Source organism: Rhea pennata, chromosome 13 (assembly GCF_028389875.1).
Source record: "Rhea pennata isolate bPtePen1 chromosome 13, bPtePen1.pri, whole genome shotgun sequence".
Lineage (NCBI taxonomy): Eukaryota > Metazoa > Chordata > Aves > Rheiformes > Rheidae > Rhea > Rhea pennata.
Window position 1 is genome coordinate 19,857,550 of NC_084675.1, and position 15,589 is coordinate 19,873,138.

The window sequence follows — 15,589 nt, forward strand, 5'->3', positions numbered from 1 at the left end:
GGGAAGAAAATCTTTCTGTGCCAATGGGGTTGTAGACCCCAGAGCCTTGCTGTTCCCTGCCAGAGTAATGAGAGCATTGCGGTTTCCGTGATGTTTGAGATGTAATAAAGACTTTCCTGCTATGGGAGGAAAAGAACAGGAAAGGACAGAGAACATTAATCACAAAAGTTCTACTATGTCTATGAGCTTTAAATGATTCTTCTTGTTTCATTACTCTTTGATATAGGCATAATGTTTATATTCAATGTGTGTTCTGCAAACAAGATGTAGCTAGGTAGTTTGAGAGAAACTCATGTATATCCAGCAAAAGAAACTACTTGACTGCATTCGTCACTGTGTCAACAGGCTTGTAAGAATTATTTTGTTCAGATGTACTGAAATATGAAGCGTATGGTCCAAATTCTCCCTTCCCCACCCAATTTTCCATGGAAAACAAAATGCTGGCTATAGCTTTCATTTTTAAGATTCAGACAAATTTTGTATCATTGCACATAAAATTGCCTGTAAACTTCCATCTGTACCTCCTGCCTCCACTGGCACAGTATGAACCTTGCAGAGTTCTTATCCATTTCCAAAAAAGAGTTTTCAAACTGGGCTAACTTCAGACAGCTCTCAGCTGGAGGGGCTTGTAAATCTAGGGCAGCTCATTCCCATCAGCTGGCACAACCTGAAATGCCAGAAGTTTAGGGAATTGATTAAATTTTTTGCTAAAATATTCTAGAGATACAAGTTGTTCTGAATGCTCAGAACGGTGCTGTTAGGCAGAGTTCACCAAAGACCTTGGGAAGAAGCTTTAACCACTGTCAAAACATCTGTTGTTGGCAGCACGGGTCGTGATCAGCTGTAAGCTGGCGCAGTAAATAACCATCTTCTTTGGAGAAATTTGCAGTCTCCTCTCAGGGCAGAAAAAGCAAGATTTCTGATTGGGTGCATATGCTTCTTTTTATCAAGCAGCTCAAAGATTCTGCCATTGAAAAAATCTCATTTACACTGTAATTCTACCTCTCTGCAAGGATATGGTGGCTTCTCAACCTGGTTAAAATACAGATCAGTCTTGCACTATTAAGATACCAGAACAGAGTATTTTCACCACATTCTGAAAAGCGTATGAAGGATTTGAAAAGCCCAGTGTGAATCTCTGATTTCCTTGAACAGTGCAGTCATATTTGGAAATACTATTAAATTGTGATTCAGTTTCATCTGCATTCAAATTTTTATTTAACTTAAATTTGATCTTAAAATAACTGGGTCGTAGGACATATGAAGTTGGTATCTGTATATGAGAGCGTCATAGACTGCTGATTTCCTATTTTGTACACAATTGAGAAGTAAACATCATCATAATTTTAAACAGAGAATGGATAACCGTTTGAGCTGATTACCAAAGAATGTGATAAAACGCTAATCACTTAGGGGGTTTAAATCTGGAATCGATATTTTTGCAGAAAATTATGCTCAATTTCACATTGTCGGTGTTGATACTGGGTCGTCAGTGTTGACTACGCAAAATCTGTGTGTGCAATGTCCAAATATTTAGAAGAGCCAACAGTATTACAGAATTCACTTGGACTACACTGTGCGCATCCCACCAACTGTGAATGTGTTTTCTATTTGTTGTTCATGGACAGCAAGAAAAGCATACAGGAAAATAACTCCCCAAACAGGTCAAACCTTTTTAAGGTAATGATTTATTTACTAAAGGAGCATCATCTTAAAGAAGGGTGGTTTTGAGGGGGAAGGAGGGGGATGTTTCTCTCTCTCTCTCTTTTTTTTTTTTTTTTTTTGATTAAGTCATATGGAAACTCCTGCTTGCCAATGTATTTCTTGGCATTTTGTTGTTTTGCCAAATCTATGCATGGTCCTAGCTCATGTCAGCTCATGTCAGCGGCATGTTTGGTAAAGTACTCAGGAGTAAAGTATTCATTGTTCAGTCCTCAAATCTTACAATAGGAGAGTGAATTGGTTTGTGATTAAAAAAATGTAATATGATAAATCACGAAATTCGCCTTTCACAGAACAGTTATTTGTAACTGTAGCAATACTTATATGGATGAATGTTATTCCTCCAGAATTTTAGCTGGGAAATTTTTCTTCTGTCACCTATTTAGAATGAGTCATTCTTCTTTTTCTTCTTGCATTAATTTGTTTGCTTTTGCGTAGTGCTAGAAAACAAACAGTTTTCATTTGTTCATGAAGAGAGATCCAGGAAGTCAACCTCCTATGGGGAAGTGGCAAAATCCATTTTCTACTTCCCAAAGGTAAACATGACAATAATTTTAGCATAATCAATGCTTTCATCCACTGCAGCCCTTGTCACTGCCCAGCTCCCTCCCAACAGTCTGGAGATGGCCTCATTACATTATCTCTACCTGCAAAGAGACTAAAGACACTGGAGTAGTTTCTCCTTCTTTCCTGTGTCTCTCAGACTCTGTAGCGACCTCTGCTAGCATGTCAAGGCTAGCAAAAAAATTGTACTGCTGCAGATGAAATTCCCCTTTTCTTTACCACTCATGCTCCCAGGAATGAACGCTTCTGTCCTGCTGTAAAGGAGCTTGAGTGGTACAACTAGCAACTTCAGCGTATGAAGCGGGCAACTTTCACGAACTCAGTCCAGATCTGGACAAATTTCAAAAATGTGACTCAGTCGGGGAAGCAGTATGAGGAATTTGGTGCTTAGAGTTCTGACCAGTGGAGCAAATGTGTCCTACCTGTAACGGGGACTGGCATGCGGAGCAGTCGTCGTGGCGTGGGAGAGCTTGCCTGTATTCCCTGTAGTGGGAGTAGGTGGCTTCTGTACTTCTTTTTTTTCCATTAGCCAGACAGTATCAATAAGCTCAACGATGTATGTCAGTCCTCAGCATTAGAAAAGTTGTTCTGGGAAAGAAAGACACTCTACTAAAAATGAACGGTGAGCATTTAATGAGGCCTCCTTCCTTCCCCTTCCCGTGTGACAGTCGTTAGCGTAAGTGTGAGCTCTGTGTGTACTGATGGGGGAGAATACCTATAAAACCTTTTTGCTCCTAAAATGCAGTGGAAGAGAAAGAAGGAGAAAAATCCAACTAAATCTGTTCATTCTATTTAAAGAAGACATCCAGCGTCTTGGAAAGGACATAGGCTTAACACTGTTCTTGATGGGAAGAGCAGTGAAGAAGAAATAATACTTAGTTAGGTTGGCTGAATACAGTGCAAGCGGTCTCATAAATGTGAAAAGCAGATATCTCCCTGGTCCCTAGGCAACGCTGACTGTTAACAGGTGAATAGGTGTAGTTTGCTCTTTCAAGCTTGGTCAGATCATCATTTTCTCTGATGCTGTTGTTTTAAACATAAGGTCTGCTCCACGTTGGGGGTGGGGGGAGAATTTTGATAGATAAGAACAGCATTATTTCTCTTTTTTCTCAAAAATGCCTTAAGTGTAGCAAATATCCTAGTGACCTTTCATTGTTCTGTGTCCACTCGGGGATAGACTATTTGTTTTACTAAAAGAGGACCATCACTCCTTGAGTGTCCAGTGCAAGTGGGGATATTTGATTTATTGCAGAAGTAATTGAATGCACCTTGCATTTATAGGTGGAAAAGTGAAAAGAGAATGAAAGAGAAGTTAGATTTCCTTTCTAAATTATTTATATATTCTGCAGAGGAAAAAAGTATATTCGTCTTCCTTCTGAATCTTCAGACAACTGTACTACATTTGATGTATGCCCTGGAGGTAATAAGCTTTGAGGCAGGCATTCAGCATATGATTAATATGAGTTAGAATTATCTTTTTGCCTTCACTCAATGATGCCACGAGCAGGGCTGAGGAGAAGTCAAAATCTAGTGGAAACAAAGTCAAACCACAGATAAAGTCTTTGAAAGGATTCCAGAAAAGTGGCTATTTCCAAGTATGACTGACCATTGCTTATTTACTGTTTTTAAATGGCCCTGAGTGGCCTTTTAGTCTCCTGTAATTTTCTATAAAGCACATAAATGAGGGGATAGGAATACAACGGCTGCTGTAAGTGGGGTTTGAACACTGCTGTGGGGAAAGAAGCAGAAAGGAAAATTCCTTTAATTCCTTTGTGAATCCTCTGAGGAGTATACTCTGCAGATCTTCTGAAGTTTTCTAAGATTTGTGAAGTCTGCAAGAAGGATAAAATGACTCAGAGCCCCTGCGTTGCCACTTTGGCAACTTCACAGGCAGCTATTGATGCACCCAACAGGTTATCCATCCTTTTTGCCTTGTTATTCTCATTTTCTATCCCTGTCCTCTTCCTTCATGAATCCTAATAGCTAAAGAGTGGTCGAAGAGATCCCACAGAGTCCTAGAGACAGCTCGGCTCTGTTACGGTGGAAAGCAGCCCACAGAGGGACTGAGTGTGCCTGGAGCATGGGGAAGCAGCCTGATCAATATTTTATGTTTCTTTGTGGCATTACTAGTACTCCTTAGCAGCACTTTTCCAAGCAGACCGGCAAGCAGCGAAACAAGATAAAGTCATGTTCAGGCACCTTTGCCTTTTTTTAATCATTCACACATGTAATATCACTGATATTAAAGGTCTATGTAGTGTTCAATTAATAGGCGCAAATTCTACTTGACAGTGTCTGCAGAAATTGTAATCATATTGCAGAGAAAAGTTTAATCTTTGGCCTACCATTTAATTAACTAATATTTTGGATTTGTTGCCATTGTTGTAACAACGTTGTGCAACACACAGTGGACAAAAATATGCGTTTTCCTTTTCGTTATTGAGCAGTGCTTTTATTTGCAAAGTAGCTGGAGTGTACCTTGAAAGATCATGAAATGAATTCAAAAGTAAAAAGTGAAAATGCGTCTAAAATGATTGTGGTAAATTTGATATATTTGGAAAGTTTTTTTTCTAAAGTACAATTGAATTCTTTCTGTAATATCACCGGAGAGATGGAAGAATGTGATGGATTTGGAAAAAAAACTATAGAATAAGCTGAAAGAAACATTTTAAGTTAGGAAATAATAAAGTCCCTACGAGCCAGCATTATAGCAGTAAGACAATGCCAGTTCCTAAAGATGGCTGAGGTGACTCATAGCTTTATTTTGTGTTTTGCGTCTAGTTTACAGCATCAAATCCCTGTCATACGATAATAATGCTTTATATTTGCATAGATTCTTTTATCTAAATGGCTTCCAAAATGCCTCATATATTGCTCCATGAACCACTTCCATCAACTTAATCCGTTACATTAATACATCTCTCTCTGCACAGAAGTACAGCAGCTACTTGAGTCCATATAGTGAAGGCTGTGCACAGGTCTGAGAGAGGAAGCAGGTTCAAAATCAGTAGAGATTAGGCAGAATACAGTAGTGCCGGACGGTTTGGCCTGCTTACGAGATTGACAGTCAACCTGCTCGTGTGGTATGTTCAGGGCACCTTTTGCTTGCTTGGGTCCTTTGCTTTACAGCCCAGGGTTGACTAAAGAACCATCAGCATCACTTTGTTCAATGCTCAGATGTTATGCTAACTATTCCCACCTGGTATTTCACCTGTCCAGTTTGCAAAGTGTGCTGAGCTCCAAATGCCAGATGACTGGGCTTTTTATTAGCTGCTGAGGCTGGCTTTGTGTCCCAGCAAAATCCACAAGACATTACTGACATTTGAGGTTCACATTTCTGCATTGCATGAGAATACCGACCTGTGAGATCACTCTGAAAATCCCTTTGTCCTTTGAGATATTCCAGATACAGAGCTATGGAAAATACGTTGTTGCTTTAACAAAAAAAATACCAGCCGCACAGGTGCACACATACTGAATGACAGCAAGCAAAGCAAAAGACGCTTGCATACAGAGAGACAGCAAACAGACTCCAAGAAAGTGTATAAGCTGTGTATTTTCAAGAAAATGGATAGACAAAAAATGGTTGCAAAAGAGGTGGATTTTTTTGGAGGAGGACAAATACTGTAATGCAATTTCCATGGGGAATTTCTGTCCACTCCCTAATAGAGCTGTGTGAATTAATATACCTCATTATTTCTCATCTTTTGTGATATATAGACAGGGAAACACACACATGATAGTAACACAGAGCACCTTCAACGGGAGCGTCGCCCTGATTAATGCAAACTGACGTGCGGTTTTAATTTGGTTGTTCTTGACTGGGGACCACAGCGTGTGGAATCCTAATGAGCCGTGGGGCAGCAATCGTCAATCCAAGGCACGTTGCTTGCACGTTGTGCTCACTGCTCGTGACAGCTCTTTAATTTGGGTTATGTCAGTACCCCACTCTGAGTCAGACCCTTCTCAGTGGCTTCGTAAGGGCATCATGGTTATCTTCCATGCTCTGGCCATTGCTGGACAGTGGACATGAGGTGATTCTGGGGCGGTTAAGTGCATTTGTTGTACTGTGTTGTTGAGATGGCAGTAGATAAAACCCCACCTATTGCACAAGTTTTGACTAAGGCCATTGGATAGGAATCTGATTTTCACATAGGTTAGGTAGTACTGCCTGTTCTGTTTGAGGCTAAGGTGGGGTTAAGTGCTTGGATTCTTGGGTGATAAAATTTTACAAACCAGACTTTTCATGTATCTGCCTCATGATGGAAATCTGCCAAGATTAGTTATTCCTGAGATCACACTGAAACATTTTGCTGTGTGAGAGCTGTCACGTTAGTGTCCCGTCAGTCTTCTGTAGAGCTTGGTGTGGAGGATTCTGCTCTGTGTTATTTTATATCCTGGCTCCTCCAGGAAAGAGCTATTAAAATTAAGCTGTGGTTCAATTACTTTATTTCTCCACTTGACCTCTCTCTTTACCTAGTCTTTGATGCAAGCCTGATTGTTTCCGTTAGATACTTGCCATCATGGATTTCCTGTACTCGCTAAGATAAAATTCCTGCGAGCTTGGAAGCGTAAATTTTCATTTTATCTTCTCAAGCTCTTCACATAGTTTGGAGAAGCCTTACAAGATCCAGGGAAAGAGGAACAGAGTTTGACTGCTGAACATAGATACCTCATCTGCTCAGGCCTATCCAGGATGCTGGTACACAGGTCATATCCCAACTCAGTTGTTCTGAATGTTATCAATCTTGCCATCCCTTCACTGACTACCACTTCTTTTCTGTTATTTATTTATTTATTTATTTATTTATTTCACTCTCAGGAACCTCCGTGGCCTACTGGAACCAGCTTTGTGGCCTCTCCTATGACGATCCATTGGTAGATAGCTATTTCCAGGCAGCCCCTCGTGACAGCAAACGTTGCTCACTCATTGCATTGTCAAATAAGTCCATCTGTGTTTTCTCACAAGCTGCTCTTCATGCTTTCAGAGCAACTCTTCACATACATCCATCAGTATACTTCCTTGATGCCTTTCAGTTCCCAGCCAGAAGTCCAACTTATCTACAAAAATCTGATGAATAAGGATAGACCGCTGGCCCCTCTTGGCTCATTGTTTCCTTCTAAGTTGCCATCAGTCTGTTGTGCATCCTTCTCTCTTTGGGTGCAGGAAAGAGGAGCCAGGACTCTTTTAACTCTTCATTTATAAAGCTCCAAACATGACAGAATGACTATAAATTCTAGGCTCTATTCGTGAAACATGCAATAAATGACAGTATGACTCTGGAGAGCAAGTTAAACTTCCATATTGAAATGCTCAGCTGTAGTAAATGAGTCTTGCTCCTTCCAATCAAGTGCAATTCTGGCCCAAGGTATTTGCCTTCTAAATTATTATTTTTAATATGGGTCCTGATGATAGCAGTTTAAATAAAGTTCTGAACTCATCTATTTTATTCTTAATTTATAGTGGTGCTTAGGGGATGTGTGGATATTTAAAAAGAGTAAAATCAATTAACTCATGATCCAATTATTTGTGTTAACCACTGTGGGGTTTTAATTTAGAGCACTGCATCAGCTTCTCTTGGTTAAGCACTGTGCTTTAAGAATGTAAATCGTTCACTTTGAAGTATGATGAACCTGTGGTTATCTTCTGTTTGTTCGCAAATCTAATTCTTATTTTTATCCTTACATCGTTTCTAAATTTCCTTTTTTTGCTTTTGTTTTTGAAAGGGAACCAGTACAAACATAATATTTTTCTGGAAGACCAGAAAGCCTATTCTTTGTATAAAGGTAGCTAAACAGGCAAGAGAGTTCACCTACTGGATAGTGTAGGCTATATTTTTCTGGGTGTCTCTGCTTCACAGTAGGTATTTGTTTTTCACAATCGCAAATCTATGATTTATTACATTTTTCAGGTTATAAATTTAGAGTATAGCCATATGACAACTTCTCTGATTTAATCATTCTGCTTTTTCATCCATCGTGAACAGATTTTAGTCTAAAATTCCAGACAGCTTCAAATACCACTGTGTTGATATGGTTGTTTCTAATACGTGGAGAATGCCAGGGGTGAATATACCATGACACCTAGTGACACGCATGTGCTGGTAGATGTTGCTCTGCAGGTTGTGAAGCTCTGCAGTTTCATGCCCTCAGCAAGTCCACGTGCACTTTCTACCTTGCTAGCTCACTGCGACTGAAGCCTCCGAGGCTTTTTGCTAAATAATGAGAAACTAAGAGTGCAGAAGAGAGCAAAGCCCATGACATTCAATAGTTTTTGAGCTACCTGGCACATATTGACCATCTTCATAGCCTGGCATCCTCAGTGGGGTGAGCATAATAAATTTATCTGATGGACTAACAAATATGCATCTAAATAAAATGGCCAGACTTTTTAAATATTTATCACGTCTTACTGTTCCTAAGGTGATCCGGGTGAGTACTGAACACAATAAAATCTGACCACCGGATTAAGAACGAGATTTTTCAGAAGGATCAGTATGAATTAGGAACAGAAGCCCAGTCAAATCTGAGGGTTTGATTCTTAAGCTTCCTTGAAATCTGATCGCCTTTCTACGTAGCTAAATGGGAACTGTTTGGTGCTGAATGCCTGTTGGGAAAAATTCTGATCCTTACAGTTCTGATGTTTTGTTTTATACATACTTAATCAAGCTGGGGTAATATGAAATAACATATCAGACTAATCACTTGCTTTCAATTAGAGTGAGGCATTTCCACATATACTTTCTGGTGACAGCATTTTCCTGAGCAGGATGGAATACTGTCTTTGTAACCATTGCTCGGTTGTTTCCAAGCTTCTAAATAGCTCATTTCTTTTCATCTGTTTCATAGCAAGCTGAAATATTGTTGCGTCATTGCTTAAGGTTAATTGAACTGCAAATGAGTTTAATGATCTGTCCAAAACAAAGCTCAAGAACAACCTGTTGCATAATTAACTATCAAAATCAGTTGCTGTGTGTCCTTGTTAATATGCCAAAGAAGACACAAATAGCCAATCAATAATATCATCTTTTTATAAAACCAGGTTTGAGGCTAGAAAGCTTGAAATGAGTTCATACACTCTAAATCTGCAGCTAAAATGAAGAAGAGTTTGGAAACATAAGTCAAACCTCTTGAAAGAAATAAATAAATAAAGGAGAAAACATAGTTTTCTCCTCTGTATTTTAATATCAGGAAATCTATATTACCTAAGTGTCTAGATTATGAAATCTATATACTAATAAAATGCCGTATTCTAGTTTCTATAATCTCACAATGTTTTCTGTAATGTTATGAATTAATGTGGCCTACAGGACGGAGGCAAAGTCTTTCAGGCTGTTTAGGTCTTGAAGCCACTTGGGTGATTTTTGTTCCTGAGTGATATATCCAGCACCGTCACTGACAACGTGGCTGTTCAGTGGTGCACGAATGACAAAGCCTATTTGTGTCATTAAAGTTTGTAATCTTGTACTTTTGAAGCCTTGATCCCCAGAAATGCTAAGATTTCGTAATGATCTTAAAATGATACTGCTGATGTTCAGCACTTCTCAGGATTAGGTATGTTATTGTTCTGGTTTATGTGCCTATAAAGTAGGTATTATCTTATCACTCATATATACAGTGCTTTTAGCATGTCAACTGCAAGTACTTGAAAGGTGACAAGTATTATTAAGTCTGACCCTTACAAGCTTTTCCAATGGTTTACTTAATGTTTTTCCTGCACATAAATAAGAATAATGTTGATGTACGCTGTGTGGCTGGGTGATAAATTAGAGAAAATTTGCTCATACAGGGCTTGGCTAGCTGGAGGGTACAGCAGTGCAGCAAACTTCACAAGGACATAAAAAATTCTCCCACTGAAAAGCAAAAGTAACCCTGACTTATAGCTATGCAGACAAAATGGTAGCATGAGTTCCAGTTATTCTAGACTCTCTTAGAGGAAAAAAGAGAAAAAAAAAAACAAACAAAAAAACAGGCTGTGAACACTTTTTGTGAGAAACATTTTATTTATAGGTGACAGTGTAGTGAACAATTAATAAAGATGAGAGACTTTATAAAGAGTACCTTCTGAAAGGCAAGGCTGGAGTCTTTGTAAGTGGTAGCACACTGGAGCGCGTAGCCGTGTCTGCACTGCAGGATGCGCCTTCCCGGGAGTACGAGATGAATCTTTTTGTGGTCAGACTTTTTCCCAAGCTTGATTCCTCTCGCGTTGCTGTGTGTCTGCCCTCTGTTAAGTAAACGGCGAGGGCAGCAGTGATACGCTACCTGGTAGTTCACGAGTGAGAGTGTGTTACGTAGAGCCTACAACGTTCAGTTTGACTCGAGGACTGCGTCTTGCTCCTGCGGTGGTAAGCAGCTGATGCTGCTTTGAATACTTCACGTACATGTGCGGCTGTTGGTTGAAAAGGTAACAATTTCCTCCCTGTTTCTTTTTCTAGTTTCAAGCCACGGTAAAGGAGGGTGTCACCGGTGTGATAGTAAACTTAACTGTGGGCGACCAAGACGACCCCGTGACTGGAGCGTGGAGAGCTGTCTACACCATTATTAACGGGAATCCAGGGCAGAGTTTTGAAATCCATACCAACCCCCAGACTAATGAGGGAATGCTCTCTGTTGTCAAAGTAAGGGCCTTTTGCTGTTGTACTGCATTATTACTGGAAGGTGCATCCACTGGATTTGCTACATCTTATATTGTTAGGAGAAAAAAAAAGTAGAACTGGTTACTGGCTGTACCAGAATTTTCTCTATTTGACTTCAGAAGTGGCATTTTCCATTCTCAAGTGGAAACATTTTTCCATAGTACTGCTTTTGATGTATCAGTAGGAATCGAGAAAACAGCCTTATATTACTTATCGTTCATAGCTTTTAACTGCTCTGTTTTGATAAATGCATATTGCATCATAAATAAGTATATATTTTTATATTTACATTTTATAAAGCATGTATTTGTTTATATATGTGCTTATGTACATATGTATGCATATGTGTGTACACATATGAGAGAGCAAGAGCGTGTGTACATGTAGTTATGTGCTTACTACATATTATGAACTGCATAATAAATCAATGAAAACACATTTTTCTCCCATCTCTCCCATTTTTCAGTATTTTTCAGTGCACTTTGTAACTACCATCATGTCTAGTAAATGTAATCAAATGTAATAAATGCAGTTGTTCTTTCTGGCTAATTCTGTCTCCTGCAAACTTGCAAAGGGGAAGGAGGAAAAAGTGTTAAGTATTCTCTTAGCACCTTGCATTCTGATTTTATGATGTGTCTTACAGCCTTTAGATTATGAGATTTCAGCATTCCACACGCTGCTGATCAAAGTAGAAAACGAAGACCCACTGATCCCAGACATAGCCTATGGTCCCAGTTCCACGGCAACGGTTCAGATCACTGTTGAGGATGTGAATGAAGGTCCTGTTTTCCACCCGAACCCAATGACAGTGACAAAACAAGAAAACATCCCTGTAGGCAGCGTTGTGTTAACGGTAAATGCCACTGATCCAGATACTTTGCAGCATCAGACTATCAGGTGAGTGCAGTACCCTCTAATTTACGTCCGTCAAACTGGAGTATGTCTTTTGTGCCTGAGAACTTGCCTGCCAGTGCAGAATTAAATTTAAGTTCGTTGGGGTCTAGGTAATAAGAAGCGGCAATTTTTTCCAACAATGCAGAGATTCGGTGTGATGGAGACAAACTGCATTAGACGAAGGACAAGAGGTTTCCGGGCTCTGAGATTACTGCAGTAGAACAATTGAGTGCTGCAAGCAATAGACACATCTTAGCATACAGGGCTTCAAAATGACATTTAACCTGCTTTTTTTTTTATTCCTTCCCCTTCATGAGACCCAGAGAAAATAGGTAAAAATTGCAAACCTGTTGCAGAAATCACTTACCTGTTTGGCATATGGATTAAGTTGATTTATGGTAATTTATGGTAATTTCTAAAGTCCCCTAGAGAAATAATGATCATCCATCTATATTCAAGGGCTAAAAGAGAGAAAATACTTCTCTGTGAAACACTGGTGTTATTCAGTAAACTTAGAGTTGGCCTTGCCAAGATCAGTGTAAGGAAATGCTAATTTCTGTGCTACAATGATGTAATTGCACGAATATGCCATGCTATCAGGAACAATTCTGGGTATTAAGTGGTGTCATATTCTTATATTTAAAGAATGGAGAATCTATCACAAGGCTTTTGAGACCCACGAGTGCTATTTTCCTAATCTAAATCTGCTGAGACTGTGTAAGGGTGCTTGTTATGCCCTATCAGTATTATAATAAGGTAGTACTGCTTCCCAGAACATTACCGTGGAAAAAAATAACATTATTTTGTCAGTTCAAAAAGCATACTATTTTTATAGTAGAGAGTGCTACCTGTACCTCTGACAAGTTGGACAAAAATCTGAAATGAATAGATAAGTCGTATCTTGTTTCCTACATTCTCATTTCAGTGTATCATTGGCATACCGGAGGGAAAAAAAAAAATAATCGTATTCTAAGGAACTGGCTCTCCTTTCCCTGTAGCTGATGTGGAAAGCAGGAACAGATGATGCTAAGAGTTGCAGTGCAAAAGAGGCATCAGCAAGTGCATAATGTAGGCTGTGCCTTCCCATCACAAGCTGACTGCTATGTAGGGCTCGAAAGAGGGCACGTGAGGGATGCCCCTCACAGCTGATAAGTAGCCATCTTCTATGCCCCATAAACATTTCGAGTTATGGAAATTTCAATTATTAAAGTTTCCGTTATGCAGTTTCCATTTCCAAAAAGACTATAGAAGCATTCAGGGCTGTTTCTTGTTTTTCTGGGCTACTTGCCCAGGGAGCAAGACCTTATTGTAGGAGACTGCAAACACTATCTTGCATGAAACAGGACAGTCTTCATGTTTCATGAAGGTTTGCACATAATTTTTGATGTACCTGGTGTGTTCTTTTGTTTTCCATGTTTTGTTTTATTTATTTTTTTCATGTAAGGTCAACCACTTTCTTCTCTAATACGAAGCTGCCTATACAGACAGAACTTTTTAGCATTTGAGGACTGTAGTTTAGGCACTAAAGCCAAAATCTACATCTGCGTTTAGTCTTTTGACTCTTATTTGAGAGTCTAATTTCTCCTGGATTTCCGTGGATATATATAAGGACCTAAGTATCTTTGTGAATATGACTTCAAGCTTTGCCTGAACAACGCGCGCTGTCAGTCTGTACCAGGGTGGTAGATTTCTCCACCATCCCGGGATTGTTTAGCTGTGATTTTGCACATTTGACACATGTATTGTTCTACCAAAAAAGAGTGCAACTGATCTTGAAGATGTTCTGTGTCAGTAATAGATGTTGATAAGCATGCCATTGCAAAGGATGGCACTGACAGCCTTGGATTAGGATGATGGGAAGTTGAATTTAAATAGGTGACTGTGCTTATCTGCATCAGAGGAGGAAAAAGGCAAAGCAGATAATCAGAAGTTTCAATTCTCTGTGTCACCTCAAAAATACTCAGTTAACAGGGTATGAATATTTCAGTTCTCTATCAAACATACCTTTGAGCTCTACCATTTAAAAATAAGTTTCTCTGAAGGATGGTTCTTAGCAGATGTTGTTTCCCTTGTTTTATAGAGGTGTTTGTTTACAGAATGCGTTTTTATCCTTAATTTTAGTTTTGCTGTAGAGATTTTTTTTATTTCATTCACTGTTGTCATACAGATTCGTGTTGATGGATGGACGAACTATGGAATTTTTATTGCATGTCAGATACAGCAATACGACCCTCAGCTGCATTATTCAGAGTCTGGATTATGTAGGGAAAGGATATTTATTCCCTTTGGGATTGAAACTGAATTTAAGAAACATAAGTGTTGAAGTTGTTCATAACTAACTATTTCCATGAGAAAAGTTTCCATAAGAAAAGTCTTATTAATTATTTGTGACACTTGATTTTGCAATGCTAAAAAAGAAATGCCAAGCGTATACATGGATTTGCTTATCAAAGTCCACAATCCAGAAAGTATTATCTGCATTTCTCAACTTGATCTACTGATTTTACTGAATTTCTAATAATTACTTTGGAGCACAAATTGTGGGTAATATCAGTGAATCACTCAAAACTCTCATTTGGTTTTAAGTATTGTGTGTAACCAGCAAAATATCATCAACATTTTTGCGGTGCACCACATCTCACAGCTGTCTGCAGAGGAGTTCTCAAAGCTTGACTATGACTAGCCCATGAGCTAAGCATAAGTTTCCCAGAGTTCAAGGCTTAATGTGGGCCGTATCTGCATGACCAAGAACTGGAGGAATTTTAGTCCAAAGCAAGATTTCCTTCTCTCATTTTTACATGTACAGAAAAGAAGAGCAGAAGTGAGTTAGTTTGGATCGGGAATGAAGAGTGATCACATACAGAAATTATTGGAATGGCTGTATAAAATTAGGAGAAAATAGTAGAAATGTAATAGAAATCTGGAAAATAATGAAATGGTTCAAGAAAGGCTGATTTGACTACCTATATGTCCTCCTTTTGCTAAAATAATGAGAAAGCATAAAATATAAAAATAGCATTTTTAAGGATGCTTTTAACACTGACAGGTAGTATTGAAACACATAGCTCTAAGTGGAAAAAAAAAGACTTTGGTAGTATTTGAGAACAGCGTCTGCAATTAAGATAGTGTAAAATTCGTGTATAAAGCTAAAGCCAAAGCTACTCACCGATTGGGGTCTGGCAGAAATATTTTCTGTTAAATTTCTACAGGCAGGTGTGTGTTTAGAGTCTGGCCTAGATCCAGGGCTTATGCCAGTGGGGCTTTGCTGGTTGTGCTAGTTAAGGCTTTTGCTCAGAAATACCTGCTTTATGGAGATTATATACCAAGCTCTATGCTTCTCTATAAACTATGAATTATGTCATTGGAGCTCTTACTGTGGTTATCCTGGTAAAATAAAGGCTAAGCAGGCACGACAGTTTTAAAGAAGATATTACTCTAAATACCAATGACCACAAGCAAGTAGCGCTTTCTGTCTGCAAGATGCAATGAATACTAGATTTTTATTGTGTGTGCTGTGTGAACAACATGTCCCCAACATGGTACACATCTGTTCAGAATGTGTTGATGGATGCAAACGACATCACATCAGAGAATTATTAATGTTACCTTCTTTATTTTCAGCCTATAACAACTGGGATATAAATCTGTTTAACTGCAGGGATATTTTTTGTGAGTTTGCTATACAGGAGAGGCTGATGACTATTTGTAATCAGGAAATTAAGTTACCCTGCTAGATATAGCCTCATAAATGCATTTCAAGAACTGTGAATATA

General features: G+C 38.9%; 1 protein-coding gene across 2 annotated transcripts in view; it reads left to right on the forward strand.

The window, feature by feature from the left end:
* The window catches only part of CDH13 (cadherin 13), a 480,777-nt gene that overhangs the window by 408,114 nt on the left and 57,074 nt on the right, over positions 1-15,589 (forward strand). For both annotated transcript variants that reach the window (XM_062586341.1, XM_062586342.1), the window contains exons 9-10: positions 10,722-10,904; positions 11,566-11,819. In XM_062586341.1, coding sequence (XP_062442325.1) covers positions 10,722-10,904; positions 11,566-11,819 — 437 coding nt within the window. The remainder of the gene's footprint in view (positions 1-10,721; positions 10,905-11,565; positions 11,820-15,589) is intronic.